Consider the following 23,797-nt stretch of genomic DNA (forward strand, 5'->3'; position numbering starts at 1 on the left):
ACTGGGACGAGTAATGCATACCAACAAAGCAAGCCGACTCCTCATGCTAAAAAGATCTGTTTCTATTAAGAATATGAGCAGCGTGTGCATCCCTAAAGAACACTTGTAAGAAACTGTTTCAACTGGAATTATCAGTCCAGCTTTGTTTTTTGTATTCCAGACCTGATTTTTCTCCATGGCTGTGCATTTTACTGATGGCTCCTCTTCAGCAGATTACATCTCCATAATCGATAATGCTTTTTACTGGATGACCAATAACTTGTACGAGAGACGGTTACAACATGTTAAAAGGAGGGGTCCCTGAATGTCACAGTTGCTTGGTGTGCAGGCTCATGCAATCAGGGGCACGCAGGTTTGCATCCTGGCTGTGCCAAGTTGCCGATTGTTGCTCAGTGGTCTCCGTGGCTCCCGCGGGTTAGGGAGGCTAAACTGTTTCTCCTCACCGCGCTACAGCGGACCCTACTGGTCAAGCACCCTGTGAGCTCAGGCGGACAGCTGCAGGGCTGGTCTTTGTCCTCCAGAGGGCGGTAGCTTGCCGACATTTGCTCTCGAGTTCCTGGGTGTAAAGAGGCGATGGGCTTGGTTGTGGGACTGGTGGACGCCCACTGATTGGACATTCTAAAATGGAGAGGAAAAAAAATACCAGTATTTTAAGATTAGGATCCTTTGCAATCCCAGTGCATTGCCCTGAAGAAACCCCAGCTAGCAGGGCCATCAGCAGGCCACAGCATTACCCACAATGCATTGGGAGCAGATACTGCACAGTGCAGCGGTCCTGGTACGGCAGCACACTGTCTGCCTGCTGCTGATAGGGTACTGGTTAAAAACTCAGCTATTTTATTGAGTACACCAACGCCCTCTTCCTCGGTTTCAAAATCTCCACACATTTGCACGACTGCAGAAAATGTTTTCGCCAGAAATAAACAAACCCGTAAACACTGCAAAAAAAATAAAGACAAGGAGGGTTTCCAGAAGCGATGCCAGGAACACAATAAGCCTCTTTTCAGACGGCACATCAAACCGAATCTGGGACTAATTGAGACAAGCTGTGGAAGTCTGGCTCCCTCCCTCCAGAGCCTCAGGAGCCCCAGCTGAGCTTGTAAACCTCCCCCACCCCAGCAAAGCCAGCGAGGAGCCCAGACTCTGTGAACCCTCCCCCAGCCAAATCCCTTCAAGACTCCCCCTCCCTCCCTGCATATCAAATATACAGACGACATATGCATGAGCTGACCATATATTTACATTAATAAATATACGACTCGCAGGTGAATTCAAAATTAGAGCCATCAATCACATGACAAATACATCCAGCGTATTAAGTGTCAACATGAGACTTTGCCGTGCAGACAGCCCTTCATATAACCCCCAGAGTCTCATCCTCTCAATAGCTTGTGCTCTCCACTCCATGCTCCAGCACAATGGAATAAGCAGACACTTCAAGTCATAAAATCCTTTTTTCTGAAAAAGGCCTGGGGAAAGCGTAAAAAGAAAGCTCTGTCCTTGTTGTAACTCTGTCCGATGAAATGTTTTTCCCCGCTCCACCTGGGGGGGCTAATGATGTAATAGTGTGCATGGAGGGGGGGGGGGCAATGCAGAGGTGGGTGGGGGGTAAACTGGATAAAATGCACATGGGTGAAGCAATTCCCTGTGCCAATATCTCTCCCACATATGATATCAATCAATCAATCAATCAATCAATCAATCAATCTTTATTTTATATAGCGCCTTTCATAGTGGATCACAAAGCGCTTTACAAGAAGCAGTAACAACAAGAAAATCCATAATACTTTAAATACAGAGAAATGCATAACACATGATATACAGGGAAAAACAATGCATAATACATTAAATACAGTGGAAAGTGCAGAATACATGAAATAGTAGCAGCAACACAGCAGCTAATAGCAGATATCAGGCTTAAAGAGCATGGAAAGCAAGAGAGAACAGGTGGGTCTTGAGAGCTGATCTAAAGCGAGCGACGGTGGAAGCGTCACGCACCAAAGCTGGGAGAGAGTTCCAGAGAGTCGGAGTCATGAAGCTAAACGAGCGTTCTCCAAGTGAGGTGCACTTTTGCTTGAGGATAACATGCAGGCCAGAGTCTGAGGACCTCAGCTTGCGGGCTGGGACACAGCGGGTCAGCAGGTTGAGGAGGTACTCGGGACCTGTGTGATGAAGGGCATTGTAGGTGAGCAGGAGAGTTTTGAAAGTAATCCTGAACTTTACAGGTAGCCAGTACAGCTGGGCAAGACGGGGGGGGTGACGGGATCACATTTTTTACATCTGGTAAGGATCCTGGCAGCGGCATTCTGAACTAGCTGCAGTCCGTTTATGGTGCGTGCCGGGAGACCACTATATAGAGAGTTGCAGTAGTTGAGTGGAGAGGAGACAAATGCATGATAGAGTATCTCCACATCCAGGAGGGAAAGGTAGGGACGGACTTTGGAGATGTTTCGAAGATGGTAGAAGAAAGATTTGACCACGGAGGAGATGTAGGCTTCGTACTGCGGGGGAAGGAAACAGCAGACAGTTTCCAAGGTTCAGGGCAGCTATATTGAGATTCTTGAGTTTTATATCCTACTAGAAGGAGTTCAGATTTGCTAGTATTCAGCTGAAGACAACTGGCAGACGTCTAGGCCTCGATATCTTGAATGCAAGCTGAGAGCCAGGCCATGCCAGAGGGGCTTCCAGGGTCGAGTTTTAAGTAGAGCTGGGTGTTGTCAGCATACAAGTGAAAGATATGGCCAAATCACCCTACAGAATGAACTGATTTTGCTTCATAAAGTCGAATGAAACCTGTTGAATAAAGTTACGTTAACATACTGACTTGCATACCGCTTTGTAGTTTTCCCATATACTGACCAAAAATTGAAAATCCTTCCACATCTAACATGAAATACTACTGTACTACTATTATGGCTTCCGGTAGACTTTCTGCCATATCATTTTGAGGTTTCTTTGATTACATGATGTTAAATAAAAGATCTAAATTCTGTTCATACAGTTTGTATCAATGGTCCCGTTCATGAAATAGTCTGTCATCAATGCTCATGTGAAGTTACCCCACATCATTCAAATTATCAGGACCATCGACACTGTTATAATACCGTGAAGCATATCATAGCACCATACCTGCTGTAGCATGACCTCCCTGTATCGTTACCCCAATCCTAGGGGTGTAACCCTAACCCTAATATCTCACAATACGATATGCATTGCGATATACAGGTCCCAACACCATATCAATCCAGATGCAAGCCATGCACCTGATTGGTCACTTGCATGGTGCAAAATAAGATTAATGGTGGGCCATTTTGTTTGCAGGCAACAATGAAACCTGCATTTGACCTCCGTCTGCGCAGAATAAAAACTCTGTCCTCTATTCCTCCCGGAAAGCTCACAGCTGGCTTTTGAAACACTCTTCGGAAACGAGCGCTCCGAGAGAGTATTAAACACCAGTAGGGCTGTGGAGCTCCGCCAGCAAGCAGGGATGCAGAAACTGGATACCTTTTCAAACAGGTCACATTCTGACCATTGGGAAGCCATTGCTATGTCAAAATAACACCAAGCCTTTTAGCACAGGGCCATCGCAGCACATCGAATTCCAACACTCAAGATCATTTCTTAAAGGTAGAACATATAGGCTGAACAAAATGAAAAGTACCATTCGTGTTTCCGTTTCCAATTCCAACCATTTTTCTTTTTAAAAGTTTGAGCTGAGCACGGTTCATAGCAATATTCTCTCCTTTAAAACCATTGCAAGACTATTATTATTATTATGTGTTTATTTAGCAGACGCCTTTATCCAAGGCGACTTACAGAGACTAGGGTGTGTGAACTATGCATCAGCTTCAGAGTCACTTACAACTACATCTCACCTGAAAGACAGAGCACAAGGAGGTTAAGTGACTTGCTCAGGGTCACACAATGAGTCAGTGGTTGAGGTGGGATTTGAACCGGGGACCTCCTGGTTACAAGCCCGTTTCTTTAACCACTGGACCACATAGCCTCCTAGATGCTTCTAGTTAGTTCCTCACAAGGGTTTTTTTCCAGCATCAGTGTGAGACTAAAGGTCATTTGATTATTAGTCTCACCTTCTACACCTGTGCAAGCTTCCCTGTACAAGAAACACACCCGACTCCTTGCATCTCGTTAGCAGCAGCAATTAACTTAGTCAGCTCGTCAGCAGGGAAGCTGCACAGGTGGAGAAGGTGCGACTAATCCTCAGACCAGTCTCACTCTCTCACCTTTACATACTGGTGATGCAGTCATCCCATCAGGGACTAGCTAGAGGAATCCGGGAATGGTCTTTAGTAGCTGGCTGAACCTTTGAAAAAAGTGTCATGCGATAGCAATCCAAAAAAAAAAAACACAGCTGGGATACTGTTCTCCCCATTGCAAACTCGTCCCCTTGGTGTGGCCCTTGTGCTACCAATGCAACTCACAATCTAACTCCTCTGTCTTTCTGTACTGCCTTGCGAAGATAATGTGCTAAGATGATCCAAGTCCCTTAACAGAACCTCGACAGGCAGGTAATACAGATCATCTGTTAGCCATCACTGCTGGGAAACGCATTGAGAAAAGCCTTCGTAACATTCCAGCGATTTAGATTGAAAGTGCTGGGGGTCGCAGGTTAATCTAATAGCCAGAAGGAGCTTGTTCCACTCTGAGGCGCCAGAGCAGGAGAAAGATTTTGAGCTTGTTTTCGTTCTGCTCTTCAGAACAGAGATAGACGTCTCTGTTTAATACTGGTGACGAGGCTTGCTGCTAGAACAAAAAAAAAACTTAATCAAACATGAAATAATATACATAAGAGATAAAAACTCAAACGTCTGGGAATCAGAGGCGTCGATTTCAATACAGTCTAGTGTAGAGAACTCAGTGCTGTACTGGGGATCTGAGAGCCAGCTAATTCAATACAGTCTAGTATAGAGAACTCAGTGCTGTACTGGGGATCTGAGAGCCAGCTAATTCAATACAGTCTAGTATAGAGAACTCAGTGCTGTACTGGGGATCTGAGAGCCAGCTAATTCAATACAGTCTAGTGTAGAGAACTCAGTGCTGTACTGGGGATCGGAGAGCCAGCTAATTCAATACAGTCTAGTATAGAGAACTCAGTGCTGTACTGGGGATCTGAGAGCCAGCTAATTTAGTTCACTACACAGTTCTGAGGTTGTAGGTGTCTTCTGGTCAGTAGGGGCAGTGTGCCACACTGATTCAGGGGCGAGTTTCTGGTCAGCAGCAGAAATGAAGGACTTGCAGCTCAGCGGGGGTGGGCAGACTGAAGGCAAACATTTATGAAGCAGCCCCTTTCAGCAAACGCTTCCCCCCGACTCTGGGGGCCTGCTTGAGGGGAGTGAGAGTGAGAAAGAGAGAGAAGCTTCCAGATCCCAGCTCTAACTTTTTTCCCTCGGTCTGAAGATTTAAAGCCTCACCCACAACGGAGGTTTTGACGCTGAAATATAATCTCTTAGTGTCTTTTTACAACAGTTGGCCCGTTCCGACCTCTCAGCTCTGGGGAAGCAACGTGGTCTGTTACATTAGGTCTGTGGCCAAAACATTACCTTCTCTGTTACTTTATTCATGGCACGGGTTTGTATTGAGGAAATGTACGGCCACCTAGCTGGTAATAATAACGCTCCAATTCCATGGAGGGATCCGACGACATGATAAACAACAAGAGTGAAGCTCTGTATCAATGTCGCCTGAGAAGGAATGCCAGCTATACACAGCAGTGTGCACACGCATTAGAACACCCCGTTGCTTCTGTAGTTCTGATTTGCTGTGCGTATGAAATCAAACCGCTGGAACTGGAAGATCATGGAAAATTGTCAAAGCAGGCGAGTGATTGTCTAATTTAAGTAATGGCTTTAATAGGCCACACATGCAATCAATTTAAAATAGTCAGAGAAAAGGAACACAGAGCCACAACTGGTAAAACGCAGGAGGCTTTTCTGAAGTTGTTTAAGACGCCTGATTAAAGCACAAAGCGGTCTGACATTTTCACACGAGTGCCTATTGTTTCTATATCACTGATTACCAAGCGGAAATTGAAATTCGCAGTTTCCATGGCTTAATCTCAGGAAACCTGTTACACGTGTACTTCCTGGGTCATCTCACCTAATCAGGTGACAGGGGATTGGAACCAGCTGACAGGACAGAAGCTGTTGAAGGAGTGGACGCTTTCCCCCGGTGAAAACGTGGCTTGCAAACCGAGATTTATTCATAAGAAATGCAAGTGCACGACAGACAAGATTCATGAGATTATTATCTACAACCGCTTCAATAACAGAACTAAAGGCTGTCCTGAAGAACAGACCCCATTACCAGCCATGGCAACACAGTGCATTGGGAGCAGATATTATTATTATTATTTATTTCTTAACAGACGCCCTTATCCAGGGCGACTTACAATTGTTACAAGATATTTTTTACATATAATTACCCATTTATACAGTTGGGTTTTTTACTGGAGCAATCTAGGTAAAGTACCTTGCTCAAGAGTACAGCAGCAGTGTCCCCCACCTGGGATTGAACCCACGACCCTCTGGTCAAGAGTCCAGAGCCCTAAACACTACTCCACACTGCTGGCCTATGATACTGCACAGTGCTGTGGTCCTGGTATGCTAGCACACTGTCTGTCTGCTGCTGATAGGGGACTGCAGTGGATTACCAGCAGCGTGGATTGTGAGTTCATACCATTGTGTTGCCATTTAACAAGTGGCAGCTTCATCCCATTGTAGCTGTGCTGCCGTGCCCCATTACCACAGACCCATCGTCAGCGCAGTGCCACTCTCTGGAAGTGATTTTACTCTCGACCATCAGAAAAGCCTGACCAGATTTCTCTGTGCTTTCCACCTAACCTGAAAGAAGATTCATTTATCAGAAAACATTGCCATTTCAAAACGACAGAAGCTATTCAATTAGCCATCAGTGCTGTGGCACCCTGGAAGAAAGTCTTCAGATCTGAAGGCGGTTATTGGATTACTGTAGGACAGCTCTGTTAGATAAAACAGGGGCTAAACCTGTGAGGGGGGGAGGCTCTGCTTTGAAAGGGGTCCATTTACCCGATTACTGTAGCTTCAAACGGACCCTGCTCTCAGAGAGGGCAACACAAGACAAAGGCTGTCTGGTCCTGAGGTCTGGCGGCTGTAAAGATCTATTATGTTTATCGCCATGTTGTTTGAATAACCCTCCAGCCTTGTCAGACTCAAACAGACGCCTCATTTATCCAAGTACTGCGGAGGTCAGTCCGGGTCTCATGTCAGTGTTGTTAACTCATCAGCCTCTAGGGGGAGCTCCATTACAGCGTGGTAAAGTATATTTTAAAAACATCATGTAAACTGTGTTAAAAGCATGGGGAAAAATTACCACGGCAAACTTTTACAAGGGAAACTTTTGCTAACGGTGCAGACTGGAAACTGCGGATGTGTAGAGGGTGGAGGTGGATAAATTAATCAGGCACACCAAGCCGGTGGTTCTGCTGCCAGCTGAAGTAAATGTTGTTTAGTTAGCTGCCACTGGACCTCCTGCCCAAACCACAACCCACAGAGACCGTCTATTTAGAGACAAAATAACATCCCTGGCCGGTCTGGCAAGACTCGTTGTTGAGGAAGTGGGGACTTTCTACTGTCCAAATGAACCACAGAGACAGGATCCAAATTCCTCGAACCTCTCCATTTTGTACAGAGCTCCTCTCTGCGCACAGCAGGACCACACCATTCAGCGGCAGGGGGAGTTTTCTCTTTGGCACGCCCCTCCCATGATATTTGATATGGTATTGCCCTCCGAGCAAACGAAATAAAGGTATTTTTAAGTTTTGAAAGAAGTACAGCAAGCATGTATTTTCATTTTAAAAAAGGGGGTAGGCCTCTAGTTTCAACACGGTTCTCAATCTGCTTGCCATGCCTGCCTGGAGATTTGTTAAAAAACATGCAAAAAATTAAAACAAATAAACAAAAAGTCATTGAGAAACATTTCAGGGAAAGCTGGTGATGTTACAAAAAGGATAGAAAATAAAAACAGTTAAACGCAGAGGCCTTGAAACCAACACACTGAATTATTTATTTGTAGGTGTGCAACATAACAGTGGAAAGGAACACAGCGCTGGAGACTAGTCTCAGTCTAATCAAACATCGTGAAGGCGGTGGGCCTGTGGTGGGAGGCCCGCAGCAGGGTACTCTCTGTGGCTTCCTTGCTGCTGCCAGCCCTGCTGTTTATTGTCACAAGCACTGGATGTGCTTTCAAACAGAATCCCTGTATTTAGAGTGGGCTGCAGAGCAACAATTAAAACCCACATGTCCCGGGATAAACAGCGGCCCATTCCACATGGGGGGGGGCTCTCTGTCCCTCCTGCAGGGGCTGCATATTTATTATTACAGATTGATTTGGCAGACTCCTTTATCCGACTCCCATGTGTTACAGGACAGTACAGGGTTACAATGCAAGCTTCACATACAACGCAGTGTACTTTACAGTAAGTGGGATATTGTGGAGTCAGTGGATGCCACAGTCGTTTTGGTTATATCTTTAAAACAGCTTATCTAATTGGAATGAATCTCAGAGTCGGTTATTCCTTTTGCTTCAGTAGTTATACAGACACAGTAAATGGATACCACAGAAAAATGTGCACACTATGCATTTACCACAGGGTACCATGATTTTTGTAATATGCTTTCCCAGACCTCCCTATGCTTTACCAGACCTCTCTGTGCTTTACAATGCTTCCCTATGCTTTACCAGACCTCTCTGTGCTTTACAATGCTTCCCTATGCTTTACCATACCTCTCTGTGCTTTACAATGCTTCCCTATGCTTTACCAGACCTCTCTGTGCTTTACAATGCTTCCCTATGCTTTACCAGACCTCTCTGTGCTTTACAATGCTCCCCTATGCTTTACCAGACCTCTCTGTGCTTTACTATCCCTCTCTGTGCTTTACAATGCTTCCCTATGCTTTACCAGACCTCTCTGTGCTTTACAATGCTTCCCTATGCTTTACCAGACCTCTCTGTGCTTTACTATCCCTCTCTGTGCTTTACAATGCTTCCCTATGCTTTACAATGCTTCCCTATGCTTTACCATGCTTTCACAGTGTTTCATTACGCTTTGTTCTGCTTTTTACTAGAGGGAACTTTTCCAAGGGTAAATGCAAAATGAAAATATCATTTGGGAATGACACAACACAATCACCAGGAATGTAAAGCAGCTCTAAAACTAATAATTAAAAGGGCAATGAAATCCTCTCTCTAGATCTGTACTGTCGACTACCCCGAGAACGAAAGCAATGATCAAGTCAGGCATCCGAGTCGAATCAGGTAGCCCCTGCAAGCGCACCCGTCCTGACGAGATGGAGACGCCGTGCTGTTACCCCCCCCCCCCACCCTCACCCCGCAATGAGATCCAGATGCCCCCCCCCCTCCGGATGTGGTTACTCTCTGCAATGGAAACACAGCCCAGCCAGATGTGCCCAATGAAATCCTTCCAGATTCACGTGTGGTTGCTGTCAAACCCGGGTGTGCGTCTCTCTTTCTCTCTTTGTTCTGTGAATATCTATCATACACAATCAGGAGATTACTGCACCATCGATCATTCTCAACTAACAAGAGCTTTTCAAAGCATTCTCTTCCCACTCCTCCACGTGGCACAAGCACAAGTTTTGCTTTTGATCTGAAATTTTTATTTTTTTATTTTGACAGAACAAACCGGTCCAGATAAAAATATCTAACCAACATTACAATGCTTCCATACTCTTTACCATGCTTTAGAACACCTTGCTGTGCTTTCACACGCTGCTGAATAAGGCTTCTCATTGTCCGACAGGAACAGCTGCACCCATGAGGCTGTTAGACCTAATGCAGTGTAATGTGCTCAGTGGGATACCTACCAGGGTCTGTGCTTAGACCCTTCCTGTGCCTCGTTTCTATAAATGACCTGGACCAAGACTCACATTGCAAGGTTGTTACATCTGCAGAGGATACCAGACTTCTGGGAGTGGTGGACTCGGAAACCGCAGCCCAGCTAATTCAAAGCGATCTGGGCAAACTTGCGGCAAATTCATTTTAACCTTGAGAAATGTAAAGTATTGCAACTTCCACAGCACCACAAACCAAAAGGGTAATGCCTGCCACATTGCGCAGCCCGCTTGCTCACAGCTGTTCCCAATGCACAGCGTAGCATTTCTTATTTTATGAATGGTTTTAAACCCCAACACGCGATTCAATTGACTGTCCCTCAGCTTCATCCCATATCTCGGAGCTGTAACACAAGGACGGCCGTCTGTCTTTCCCGAGCGGTTTGTTGTCCACTCTGTTTAATCACCCTTTCTAATCAAATGTCCAGAAGCACTGGAGATTTATCTGTGACTAGCTGCTGCATGCTAATACTGCTGATCACTGCAGTAAACACGACCGGGGCCCAGCGCACAGCTTGGAATTTAAATAAAAGTGCCAAACTAGGCTGTGAAATCGATTTCCTTTCTCTTGTGTACTTCCATTCATCTTTTGGTTTCTGTTTCAGGTGGGACACGTTACTTCTCGGTATCACTACTTTGGCGTAGGTTGCTGCGAGATCTTTGTAAACCAAAAGATACTGGATCCAATGTCAATGATGATGGAGTATTTCTACTGGGGGATTTTTTTTTAATTGGCTGCAGACACTCACAGCAATAACATTTTAAACATCATTAACAGTACAGTTTAAGCGTTTCTGCTGGTTATTTATTTTGCTGTTGCGGGCGGCTGCAGTCCCAATATAAACCAGAACCTTCCTGCCACACGGCGCTCCTATGGGAGGAATCAGCTAAACAAAGGAAACTTTCTTCTAATTACAATCTTCTGAATTATTTTCTCAAATCATTCTAAATGGTTCTTATTGCAATTATCCAGATGTGGTTGGTGTGTGTGTGTTTTTTGTCTTAAGCAATTTATTGCCAGCAGTACAAAAAGAAATTTGATCCAGTGTCACAGATCACAGTTTGAGTGAACTCTGTGGAGTTTGAGAAGTTGCCATGCCATAACTCTGAATATATATATATATATATGCATGCATTATAAAATGGATACATAGACAGGAACATTCACATGGTACAATAGGGGATTAAGACTGGCTGGTCTAGCCTGTGTTACACTTGTCTATAGCAGGGAACTAGAACAGAACAACAGCTCCTGATCCAAGTTAAAAGCACGTTCACAGAAAGCAGTAATTGACTATTTCCCATAAGAATCTCTCAATGACTGTAAAAAGGGACAGTACTTCTGCTTTGAGAACGTCTTACTGTGTTATGTTCATTCTTTCAGACTTTGCTGCCATCTGCAGGTCATTTATGGAAATGAAATAAGCCCGTGCAGCGTGATTATGGCTCCCTCTGGTGTCCACAGGACACATTGCAGCTCAGTCAGGAGACAGTGCAGCACGGAGAGGCTGGGTGTCTGCTTGCTCGCTGTGTGGTTTGAGCAGGTCTCGCAGTCCCTCGCGGTCTTCCGCTAGCTCCCAGGGTGTCCTGGTCCTCTTGTCCTGCAGGTTTCGAAGTTCGGGACAGCGCTGGAGCAACACCTCGCACACCTCCACCCGCCCCTGCCCCGCAGCCTGAGGGAACAAACAGCCAGAGGGCAGCTCACAATCAGCATTCAGTTCACGAGGGACCCGTCAGTACAGAATCAACTGACGCCTCATTTCTAAACATCGGCATACAGGAATGTGTTGCCTAAATTAGAGGGGCTCCCAACAACGTCCATTGTGCAGTAGGCACTGAATTTACAACCATAGACTGTCTGCTACAAATGACAAAGACAACAGAATACACCACGCATGTTCTTAGAGTTCTACAGTTACTCCACCAATTAGGATAGGCAAATACCTCACAAGTGCGTTCTGTTTTACAGGAACAACGGCTTGAAAGCTGGTTCCAGGAGACCTAGTTTGAGGTTGCTGTATCAAACCCCCAAGTCTCCCCTGGTGTGCCGTGCAGTGACCTGAAACCTAGTCTCCTGAAACCAAGTTCCAAACCACAAAGTGGCTCCGTGTTCCCTCGGCTTCAGAACCACCGAATATGAAAACGTTAGCTCAACGGCTGTTAATAACCAGGATGATTTTAAATCCCGTTCAGCCTCCCTTGACTTGCGACTGGCTTTCAAGACGGCAGCTCTTTTTCTCTCCCATGTAAAAAGGACAGCGTGTTTCAGATGCAGACTCTGAATGAAGTGCTTTGGCGTCTCTCGTACCTTGTGTAAAGGGGTGGAGCCGTCATCGTCACAGGTGCCTGGCTCCGCCCCTTGTGACAGCAGCAATCTGACCACGCCCAGGTGCCCTCTGTAGGCGGCGCGGTGCAGGGGGGTGGCTCCGCCCCTCGTCTGGGAGTTGGCACAGGCTCCGTGTTCCAGCAGCAGCTCACACACGGCCAGACAGCCAGCACGACTCGCATAGTGCTGGAACACACCGCCAGCACAGCAGGCTTACAACAAGATACAAGCCACGTCTCTTGGGGATCAAAGACTCGAGAAAGGCTTAGCACACAACGCACACAATCATGTTGGCTCATCAGAGTTCAAAATAATAGAAGCAACGAAGAAACCGTCAGGGTGTGAAAGAAAAATAAACTGTAAAACAAGGTGGTGCTTTTAAGGGTCAGACAGCAGTGTGGAGTAGTGGTTAGGGCTCGGGACTCTTGACCGGAGGGTCGTGGGTTCAATCCCAGGTGGGGGGGGGGGCACTGCTGCTGTACCCTTGAGCAAGGTACTTTACCTAGATTGCTCCAGTAAAAACCCAACTGTATAAATGGGTAATTGTATGTAAAAATAATGTGTAAAAATAATGTAATTGTAAGTAAAAATAATGTGATATCTTGTAACAATTGCAAGAAAGAGATACAAGCTGTATCCACTATGCAGCTATGAAACAGGTTCCGGTGTGGGGGGTCTCCTCACACTCACCAGGGCAGTGTATCCTGCTCTGTCCACTGTGTTTGGGTCTGTCCCCTTGAGGAGGAAAGTCCTCACTCTGTCCAGGTCTCCGTCCACTGCTGCTGACCAGATACCTGCACACACAAAACCGAGAGTCAGAGAGGAGGGGCACCGAGGAGGCAGGGGAACCTGGGGAAGAGAAGAGCCACTGCAACAACAAATCAAGGAGCTAGGGACGACGAGAAGACGTTTCAGCAAACGCCTTCAGACACACGAGGTGAAACTGGAATCTCAGTGCGGTCCTGGCCGTGCCCTCACCTCTCTCAAAGTCCATCTCGTCCAGGGTCTGCTGGACGCTGTGTGGAGCCGCGGAGCCGTGGGAGCAGCAGCTGCAGTCCGGCCGGCCATCGGAAGCCATTCTCAGCCTCTCCGGTCAGAATGTGTTACAACCCTGTGTGTATCCAATTAGACATGTATTATATAGAAGAAACTTCAATGAGTTTAATGAGAAATGTTTCGACTAGAAGTCTTTTTCGATGAAGTTTCTCGGTTTAGAATGCTGGGAACTTTTGACCATTGCGTTTACTTAAATATAAAGAACTGTAATATAAACGCTTTCCCCGTTTGGTAAAAACTTCTGATTGGTTCTCCATTACTCAAGCGTGTTACATTTTCATATCAAATCAAAGAGGTTTATGGTTCTGAGGTGTGCTGTGTTCTCAATCACCCTGCTCTGAGAATGCTGTGCAACACACCTGCTTGCAGAGGGAGGGTAGGGTCATTGACAGTTCAGACAGCACTGACAGTTCCGCTTTTAAAAAAAAAAACAGGATTGGGCTTGCTTGAATTTTGCTTTTTGCACATTTTATTTTTTGTGTCAAAAGTAAATAAAAACAACACAACAGATGTGTGTGGTCCATGCACACACACAGCCGTTGAAGTGTGTTTACATTGTAGGGACACGTGACCGTACCTCAAGGTTTACCGAGCTCAGATTCCTAAAGGGAAATTTTCTGCAGCAAAATATGTTCTCCAGAACAGCGCGCAGTCTTTTGTCCCCGATGAAGACACTCGCCGAGACCATTATTCTTCCAGACACATCACTAATTCCAGTCTTCCCTTATAAAAGTTTACCAAACCAAGTGTATTTTAAAATAAAAAGTCATAACAGCCTTTACTGCGGACGCCATCTTACACGCTCACACAACATCCGGGAACGTGGATGTAGTCATCCCCCAAATGTAATTACAAACACTGACCACTGGGTGGCGTTTTAGCACTACTTAAGCATAATAAATTGCATAAGAATGCATGTTAATACATAACATCACATCTGTACGCTATTTTTTTCCTTCATAGTTATACTATGTATGTATTAACCATTGCTTACCATAGCTTGCCAGACCTCTCTGTGCTTTACAATGCTTCCCTATGCTTTACCAGACCTCTCTGGGCTTTACGATGCTTCCCTATGCTTTACCAGACCTCTCTGTGCTTTGCAATGCTTCCCTATGCTTTACCAGACCTCTCTGTGCTTTACAATGCTTCCCTATGCTTTACCAGACCTCTCTGTGCTTTACAATGCTTCCCTATGCTTTACCAGACCTCTCTGTGCTTTACGATGCTTCCCTATGCTTTACCAGACCTCACTGTGCTTTACAATGCTTCCTTATGCTTTACCATGATATAGCATGCTCTGTTACACTTGGCTGTGATTTTACTGTGGTAAACTTTTTAACGGTTGGCACAGAAGCACCTGCCAACCGAGCGCTTTCTGTCCGCCCTCTATCAAAGTCTATCAGATGAGGGAAATTACAGAATTCATCTCAGGTGTGGTATTTGCACGATGTCTGGGTCGAACCATTTACACAAAAGTGTGTATAATGCAGATGATTTGTTTTACTCCAAGCCCTGTAGCTGTCTGCACTGAGGAAAGATACCCACACACACACTGAAGTTATTTCATCTTTTATTACAGAAGAGTTTTGATTCGAAGCATGTTTTTTACATCATCTCTAAATCTTTTTTCTTGAAGATTCTCCGTCAACCAGACGTGCCTGAAAAAGAAGATATTAAAAATCTACAGGCATCTGCAGAAACTCTACCACTTAGTTTGCAACAACAATTCACAGAAATCTATACAGACAGGAGCAAAGTTATAGTAATGAGGTCATTATTCCAACAGTGCAATGCAAGGGTGATTTGGTAGTGCTGATGCAGGGCAATACAAGCCATTGAAAGCCTTGCAAAGGGGACCAGTGCTAACGTTGTTAGTGCTAATGCATTAGGAGGTAAGGGAACTCATTTTAAAGCCGTGGTGTCTGTCCTTTGAAAGAGAAGCAGTGATAATGTTGCTAGTGCTAACAAGATAAACAAAAAACGGATTTGAAACCCTTTTTTTTTATTGGCACTCCTTGGAGAAGAGACTCAGTGAATGCGCACAGTTATCCTCTAAATATCAGCGCACAGCTATGGCCAAAAACCTTGGCATCACTCTTTAGAATGAACTCATTTTGCTTCATAAAGTCGAATGAAACCTGCTGAATAATGTTACGTTAACATATTGAATTACATACCGCAGTTTTCCATATATTTCCAACTGATAAAAATTGAAAAATGTGACATTTCAAAATCTAACATGAAATACTGTACTGATATTATGGCTTCCGGTAGACTTTTGCAATATCATTTTGTAGTTTCTTTGATTACATGATGTTAAATAAAATATCTAAATTATGTTCATTCATATATATATATATATTAATTATGTCTCAATCCTAAAATTCTAGGTGATGCAAAACTTTTGGTCAGTGGATAGACAGGCAGCCTTACTCACCAGCACCCCCTTTAGGCCGCTGAGTTGGCTGCGCTGGGAGCTCAGAGCGCACTCTGAGTGATCTCCAGTGTCCAGCTTCTCTATGTCAGCAATCTGCAGAACACAACACAGCAGTTCAAACAGCGCACCGACCATGAAAGCAAACAGCTCTCCGACATGCATACAAACTAAATAACATGCAGTAAAAACACAACTCCTTCTCAAATTCTGACAGAACCTGCTAAGGATGCTCTTTTCGTGCGAGCTGTGCACGTTTGTAAGTAATTTCGCAGTTAAACGCTGGGTCAGCGGGCGTACCTCTTGCAGGGTGTCCAGCAGGCTCTCCGCCTCTCTCTTTCCGCCTGGCCGCAGCCCGTATGACCAGTGCTGGCCGTAGCAGACCTCCGACACGGCCGTCAGAGAGAGCAGCAGCCACACGAAGGCACCCCTGTTCACTGCCATGCTGAAAGAACAACCATTTCTGGATCTCAAAACTGCGTCAAGTTGGGTCTTTAAGGATCCTGGTAATTCAGCATCCCCACACAGCATGGCTAGGTAACCCATTCCATCCCTTCACCCCTCTCCTGTCTCTGCGTCTCCTTTCCTCTGTCCTATAAGTCTTGATTTCCAACTCTCTAGTCTAGGTGTCTGTGCTGAGTTTAAAAGTCTAGATTATAGCAGGCAGCCACTTCCCCCATTGGCTGACATGCTCTCAGCCAGCAGCACCCTTTGATCCCTTACACAAAACCGAGATGAAATAAATGAGGAAGTGCAAGTGTAATAGATTTCATGAGAGCAGGGAAACAGAAGACTTTCTTTCTTGAACCTACAGCAGATATTAAAATAAAAATGCAAAATGGAGCATGCAAAACAAGGGGAGACGTATGGAACTATTTTGTTAGACGCAAATACAATATATAACCATTAGTAGAATGGATAAATGAATCGCTTACCTTTTCTCTTGGGCTGTGTGGAGTGCTGTGAAAAGTGTTGATCTGCTGTGTGCCTGCTGTTTATATTGTGTGCGGACCACCCTCCAGCCCCCAGCCTTGTGCCACAAGACCCCCTGGGCTGGGATTACCTGCACAACAGGCATTGACAAGAGTAGGGCGACACACACACACACATACACACGCACACACACACACACACCCCAGCCAGCACTCACACAGCCCTCACAGAGATGCAGAGATGTTGGTTGCAAGGATTACATTAAAAGCTAAAAGCTTAATCTTTTCTGTTTCATCTCTAAGTGCTTTGTTAGCTTTAAAAAAAAAAAAAAAAAAAAAAAATGTCAGTGAAATTCAACAACCATAGCTGTCCATTCAAAATGAGAGATGTCACATGATCACCATGACTGATATCCACTGCAGGAAACTATATTATATATACACACACATATATGTTTTCCTATAGTCCCAGGTTATTATTTGTTTATTTAGCACATGCCTTTATCCAAGGCGACTTACAGAGACTAGGGTGTGTGAACTATGCATCAGCTGCAGAGTCACTTACAATTACGTCTCACCCGAAAGACGGAGCACAAGGAGGTTAAGTGACTTGCTCAGGGTCATACAATGAGTCGGTGGCTGAGCCGGGATTTGAACCGGGGACCTTCTGGTTACAAGCCCTTTTCTTTAACCACTGGACCACACAGCCTCATATCTTGCACATCAGAACATAAGGAAGGTTTGGGAATGAGACAAGGCAGTTCAGCCCACCCTACTCGACCCTGCTTCCCCTGGCAGGCGATTCCATGCATTTATAACACTCTGTGTTCTAAACTTACTTTTACTCAGCTTCCATTTGTGTTCTTCTCTCGGTGCTCAATTTGAAGTTGTTGTCTTGGGTTAACATTATCTAGAGCATTCAGGATTTGAAAGACTTCAGTCATCCCCTCTTTTTCTTTTTTCCAGGCTGCAGAGATTTCATGATTTCATCCTGTCCTCTTAGCTCATGGCATTCAGTCCTGGGATCCGCCTAGTTGCCCTTCTCTGTACCTTCTTAAGGGCAATAATGTATTTTTTTGTAGTGAGGTGGTCAAAACTGGACAGTGTTCTCAATGGGATCGACTAGAGCCTTGTATAATCTTAGCATGGCCTCCCTAGACTCATATCCAGTCCCTGTGAGATATACAGACCAATGCAAAGTGTGCCATACGTACTGAGGGACTGGAATGTGGCAAAGTGGCTTAGTAGTTAGAGTTGAAGGACTGGGAGGAAGTGAGTTTTTAAACAGGTGTTCAACACAAGAGCAAAAGAAAAAGGGTCTTAACTTTTGGATTCGTAAACATGAATAAACCACTCTTTGTCTTTCCCTAACACAGTGCGCGAGACAGATTAACAGACAAGCCCTTTTTGTCGTCCAGTCTCTAACGAATGAACCACCTGCTGTGATTTATCTTTTGTAAATCTGTTTAAAAGGCGTCTAAGAAGATTAGCCGTCTGACAAGGGGAGGGTTCGCTGTTTTAATTACAAATCTGTTTCCGAGAGCCAGCTGAGACCTTCGGGAGGTATGACTCAAAATAAAAAAATAAAATAATAATAATAATAATAATAATAAAAATTGTAGGTTTTAATCCGAACTAAAGGACACAGTTCGTGTGGGAGAAGTTAGACAACAAGCAGTGGAAGGGTTGAAGAGCATAGACAGCTGCGCTCTACCAGGTAAACTAAAACTCTGGTGCTTTCAGTTTGGTCTACTGCCGAGGTTGCTGTGGCCACTGACTGTGTACGAGGTTTCTTTGACAACAGTAGAGAAGCTGGAAGCTTTAATCAGTTCATACATCAGGAAATGGTTGGGAGTTCCACGCTGCCTCAGCAGAGTGGGACTTTATGGTAAAGGAATACTGCAGCTACCAGTCTCTGCTCTAACCGAGGAGTTTAAGTGCGCCAAGGTCAGACTGGAAATGACATTAGTAGAGTCACGCGATAAATGCGTAAGGGAGGCAGCACCTGTGTTGAAAACTGGAAGAAAGTGGGCGGCAAAGAAAGCTGTGGAAGATGCAAAGGCTGCCCTTCGAATTGGTGATATCATGGGGCAAGTTCAGCATGGAAGAGGGGGTCTTGGTTTCAGTTCAACTCCTCCTACATGGCACAAGGCGGCCCCAGCTCAAAGAAGGAAGCTGGTAGTCAACGAGGTGCAAAAGCAGGAGGAGAGGATGAGGTGTATAAAGGCCATTTCCCAGGCCAAGCAGGGAGAATGGATGAGATGGGAGAATGTGGAACAACGCAAGATTGGCTGGCAAGACCTATGGTCAATGGAACAGAGCAGGATCAGTTTCCTCATCAGGTCAACATATGATGTTCTCCCATCACCACAGAACCTAAAACTATGGGTAGGAGAGGATCCCTCATGTCCTTTGTGTTCATCACCTGCAACATTAAGGCACATTTTGACAGGATGTAAGGTGGCTCTTAGCCAAGGACGGTTTACTTGGCGCCATGACCAGGTGCTGCGATGTTTGGCCTTAGCATTGGAAGACAAGCGTAACATGACCAATAAGTTGCCACCTGTTCCATCAAAACATTACACACAAAAGACAACATTCCTCCGCCCAGGAGAGCAACCACCAAGAAAAGGTGTTAAAACCAATCCTCGCCCAGGACAACTGGAAGCTGCTAGAGACTGGAATATGCTGGCAGATGTTGGTCAACGGCTTATTTTTCCACCTGAGATTGCCACCACTAACCTTCGACCAGATATTGTCTTGTGGTCTGGATCAGCACGCCTTGTTCACCTGGTAGAGTTAACAGTGCCATGGGAGGACGCTGTAGATGAGGCGTATGAGAGGAAGAAACTGCGGTATGCTCAACTAGCCACTGAAGCGGAACAGCGAGGATGGAGAGTTCGGGTTTACCCAGTGGAAGTGGGTTGTCGAGGATTTGTGGCACATTCTACAACCCGGTTTCTCAGAGACGTCGGATTCAGTGGCCAAGAGTTGCGTCGCACAGTGAAGAACTTATCTGAAGCAGCAGAGAGGAGCAGCAACTGGCTGTGGTTGAGACGGAAAGATTCTGGCTGGGGACAGGTAAGTAAGCTGGGCTGAGTTGAGTGGGGGACGGAGGGGGGTGATGCTGGGACGCCAGAATCACCGTCGAGCCCTCTTGAGGTGTCGTGGGCTAGTCGACGAAACACTGAGGATGGAAGGTGCCCACTTGAAAACCCCAGAGATGTACCCTACTTAGCTCAATCCAGACGGTTGTCATGCTGATGCGCTGGGGAGGCCGCACTTTGGTTGATCCCCGGAGCCAGCATCGCAGCCGTTGTGTGTGCTGATGCGCCAGGGAGGCAAAATAAGCTGATCCCTGGAGCCAGCATTACACTTCAGCCATTAACACCAGACAGAAGGATATCTACATCATCATATGGAAGGAAACGTAAATGGATGGAGACGCATATGGATCACATTAGTTTACTGTAAAGCTACGTCTTAGTTGGTGCTTATCTTGGCGAGAGCCGAGTTCAAATCAGCATGAAGTTTTAACATCTACTCTCGTGTAATGGAAATCATGAAGATCTGGATACGTCCAGTGACTGCTGTGAATAGTGCAGCTGGCAACAAGGGAAAGACCTTGTGACAGCCTGGAGAGACAGCTGACAGGAGGAAAGAGACCCCATTGGGGCTGGTAAGGGTTAGCTACCCTTGTCGGCAGTATCCAGCTCTGTGTTTACAGGATGCTGGAGACACCCGCCCAAGGCTTCTAAGAAATTAAAGAGAAAAATACCCCTAGAGTCTGCGAGAGCGGGGGCGGAAGATGACTCAACGTTGGACAACACGGTTAACGACTTAGGAACGGAAACGGATATGAGTATGGAGAGTACTTCACAAAAGACTAGTTCAAGATCTGCAGTTAACAAAGACATGGAACTCCAGGTTTGTGTCTGCGGCTGGAGCAAGGCGACAACGGTCAGGGGTTTGAAGATTCATCAAGGGAGAATGAAATGCTTGAGGGAGAAGGGACAAGGGCCTCGCATTGATCAGTACTTCTTACGAAGTCAGTCAAGTCAGTCGAATGAAATCCAGCGACAGGAAGCAAACCACAGTTCGCAGGATATCAGCACCCCTGTCATAGATGTGAGGAGGACTTGCATGGACACAGTTAGTGATGAACCTAATGATCCTTGTGAACCTGGTCAGACAAACCAGCATAAGAAAGAAAAGAACCTCAACGGGCACAAGCCTGGAGTTAAATGGCCAAGAGCTTGTGAGAAAACTGCATGGGACACAGTAAACACAGATCTCTGCGTTGCATTGGAAAGACTAAGTGGAACAGTTGAAAAGAAGCTGGATAAATTTGGGGACATCATCTACGCATATGGAAGTGAGAGGTTTGGAGTTGAAAAAAGGAAGGAAAAAGTACAAACTATTCCTGGAAAGTCTAGACGGCAGCAGGAGATTGAACGCTTAGTTAGAGAAAGGAGACAGCTGAGGAACCAATGGAGAAGAGCAGAACAAAGTCAGAAGGAGGGACTCAATCTCTTACAAAGGGTCATAAAAGATAAGCTTGCAACATTGCGCAGAGCTGAGCGCCTACGGAAACGCTACAAAAAGAAGGAGCGTGCGAGAGCTAATTTTTATAAAGACCCATTCAAATTTGTAAAGAAGTTATTCACCAGTGAGAAGAATGGCACACTAAAAGCATCTAAGGTTGAGCTGGAGAGATATTTGGAGGAAACACATACAGATTCAAAAAGGCAGGAGCCTATGTCAATTCCGTCAGACATCCCACCTATCAATCCACCAGAATACCAAATGGAGGACTGTGCACCTAAGTGGAAAGAAATAGAGCAAGCTGTGAAAAAAGCAAGGGCTTCATCATCTCCAGGGCCTAATGGAGTTCCGTACAGAGTGTACAAGAGTGCTTCAGGAGTTCTACGAATTCTGTGGAAATTGATGAAAGTGGCATGGGAAAAACAGGTTGTACCAAGAGCATGGCGCCGAGCAGGTGGAGTCTTTATACCTAAAGAAAAAGATTCTACAAGCATCAGTCAGTTTCGTCCCATTTCCCTATTAAACGTAGAAGGCAAGATTTTCTTCAGCATTATTGCTCAGAGATTGTCAGCTTACCTATTAAAGAACTGCTTCATTGACACTTCAATACAAAAAGCGGGCATTCCAGGTTTCCCAGGTTGCTTAGAACACATCAATGTGATCTGGCAACAAATTCAATCAGCTAAAAAGGAGAGGAAGGAGCTCCATGTGACATTCCTGGATTTGGCTAATGCATATGGTTCAGTGCCACATGAACTACTTTGGGCAGCATTTGATTTTTTCAGTGTACCGATGACAATAACAAATTTAGTGAAAGCCTATTTTGGAGATTTGCAATTCAGTTTTTCAACTTCAGAATTCAGCACTACATGGCAATGCCTAGAGGTTGGAATAATGGCAGGATGCACCATTTCTCCACTGGCTTTTACCATGGCAATGGAAGTAATCATTAGGGCATCAAAATGGGTAGTAGGAGGAGAGCGCTTGGCTTCTGGAATGCGACTACCACCAATTCGAGCATACATGGATGACATGACAACCATGACTACAACAGTAGCCTGCACTAATCGATTATTGGGCAAATTAACCAATAACATTGAATGGGCACGAATGCAATTCAAGCCCACTAAATCAAGGAGCATCTCTATAATTAAAGGCAAAGTAGTAGATAAAACATTCTTCATTAATGGTGAGGCAATACCAACAGTGTCTGAGAAGCCAGTGAAGAGTCTTGGGAGATGGTACGACGGGGATCTAAAGGACACAGTTCGTGTGGGAGAAGTTAGACAACAAGCAGTGGAAGGGTTGAAGAGCATAGACAGCTGCGCTCTACCAGGTAAACTAAAACTCTGGTGCTTTCAGTTTGGTCTACTGCCGAGGTTGCTGTGGCCACTGACTGTGTACGAGGTTTCTTTGACAACAGTAGAGAAGCTGGAAGCTTTAATCAGTTCATACATCAGGAAATGGTTGGGAGTTCCACGCTGCCTCAGCAGAGTGGGACTTTATGGTAAAGGAATACTGCAGCTACCAGTCTCTGCTCTAACCGAGGAGTTTAAGTGCGCCAAGGTCAGACTGGAAATGACATTAGTAGAGTCACGCGATAAATGCGTAAGGGAGGCAGCACCTGTGTTGAAAACTGGAAGAAAGTGGGCGGCAAAGAAAGCTGTGGAAGATGCAAAGGCTGCCCTTCGAATTGGTGATATCATGGGGCAAGTTCAGCATGGAAGAGGGGGTCTTGGTTTCAGTTCAACTCCTCCTACATGGCACAAGGCGGCCCCAGCTCAAAGAAGGAAGCTGGTAGTCAACGAGGTGCAAAAGCAGGAGGAGAGGATGAGGTGTATAAAGGCCATTTCCCAGGCCAAGCAGGGAGAATGGATGAGATGGGAGAATGTGGAACAACGCAAGATTGGCTGGCAAGACCTATGGTCAATGGAACAGAGCAGGATCAGTTTCCTCATCAGGTCAACATATGATGTTCTCCCATCACCACAGAACCTAAAACTATGGGTAGGAGAGGATCCCTCATGTCCTTTGTGTTCATCACCTGCAACATTAAGGCACATCTTGACAGGATGTAAGGTGGCTCTTAGCCAAGGACGGTTTACTTGGCGCCATGACCAGGTGCTGCGATGTTTGGCCTTAGCATTGGAAGACAAGCGTAACATGACCAATAAGTTGCCACCTGTTCCATCAAAACATTACACACAAAAGACAACATTCCTCCGCCCAGGAGAGCAACCACCAAGAAAAGGTGTTAAAACCAATCCTCGCCCAGGACAACTGGAAGCTGCTAGAGACTGGAATATGCTGGCAGATGTTGGTCAACGGCTTATTTTTCCACCTGAGATTGCCACCACTAACCTTCGACCAGATATTGTCTTGTGGTCTGGATCAGCACGCCTTGTTCACCTGGTAGAGTTAACAGTGCCATGGGAGGACGCTGTAGATGAGGCGTATGAGAGGAAGAAACTGCGGTATGCTCAACTAGCCACTGAAGCGGAACAGCGAGGATGGAGAGTTCGGGTTTACCCAGTGGAAGTGGGTTGTCGAGGATTTGTGGCACATTCTACAACCCGGTTTCTCAGAGACGTCG

The 23,797-nt window shown here is 45.6% G+C and overlaps 2 protein-coding genes across 2 annotated transcripts; both read right to left on the minus strand.

Moving 5' to 3' along the window:
- Positions 1 to 10,609: 10,609 nt before the first annotated feature.
- On the minus strand, positions 10,610 to 14,125 carry LOC117397830 (ankyrin repeat domain-containing protein 39). The gene is made up of 5 exons (XM_033996721.3): positions 13,868 to 14,125; positions 13,213 to 13,345; positions 12,925 to 13,028; positions 12,217 to 12,420; positions 10,610 to 11,581 (listed from the first exon to the last, which is right to left on the minus strand). The coding sequence occupies exons 2-5, from the start codon at positions 13,310 to 13,312 to the stop codon at positions 11,387 to 11,389; spliced, it is 603 nt and encodes a 200-aa protein (XP_033852612.3). The 5' UTR covers positions 13,313 to 13,345; positions 13,868 to 14,125; the 3' UTR covers positions 10,610 to 11,386.
- Positions 14,126 to 14,847: 722 nt separating this feature from the next.
- LOC117968927 (progonadoliberin-1-like) lies at positions 14,848 to 18,264 on the minus strand. Its single transcript, XM_034916781.2, has 4 exons — positions 16,663 to 18,264; positions 16,028 to 16,172; positions 15,731 to 15,823; positions 14,848 to 14,951 (listed from the first exon to the last, which is right to left on the minus strand). The coding sequence occupies exons 1-4, from the start codon at positions 16,803 to 16,805 to the stop codon at positions 14,910 to 14,912; spliced, it is 423 nt and encodes a 140-aa protein (XP_034772672.2). The 5' UTR covers positions 16,806 to 18,264; the 3' UTR covers positions 14,848 to 14,909.
- Between the last annotated feature and the right edge of the window lie 5,533 nt (positions 18,265 to 23,797).

The sequence above is a fragment of the Acipenser ruthenus genome, chromosome 37 (genome assembly GCF_902713425.1).
Source record: "Acipenser ruthenus chromosome 37, fAciRut3.2 maternal haplotype, whole genome shotgun sequence".
NCBI lineage: Eukaryota > Metazoa > Chordata > Actinopteri > Acipenseriformes > Acipenseridae > Acipenser > Acipenser ruthenus.

Coding starts and splice junctions, on each gene's coding strand:
- LOC117968927 (XM_034916781.2), bottom strand. CDS start 16,805: ATGCCTGTTGTGCAGGTAATCCCAGCCCAGGGGGTCTTGTGGCACAAG. Junction 16,173..16,662: donor CACACAGCCCAAGAGAAAAG/GTAAGCGATTCA, acceptor TTGTTCTTTCAG/CATGGCAGTGAACAGGGGTG. Junction 14,952..15,730: donor GCGGCCTAAAGGGGGTGCTG/GTGAGTAAGGCT, acceptor CTTCTTTTTCAG/GCACGTCTGGTTGACGGAGA.
- LOC117397830 (XM_033996721.3), bottom strand. CDS start 13,312: ATGGCTTCCGATGGCCGGCCGGACTGCAGCTGCTGCTCCCACGGCTCC. Junction 12,421..12,924: donor GAGCAGGATACACTGCCCTG/GTGAGTGTGAGG, acceptor GGTGTGTTCCAG/CACTATGCGAGTCGTGCTGG. Junction 11,582..12,216: donor GCTCCACCCCTTTACACAAG/GTACGAGAGACG, acceptor TTGTTCCCTCAG/GCTGCGGGGCAGGGGCGGGT.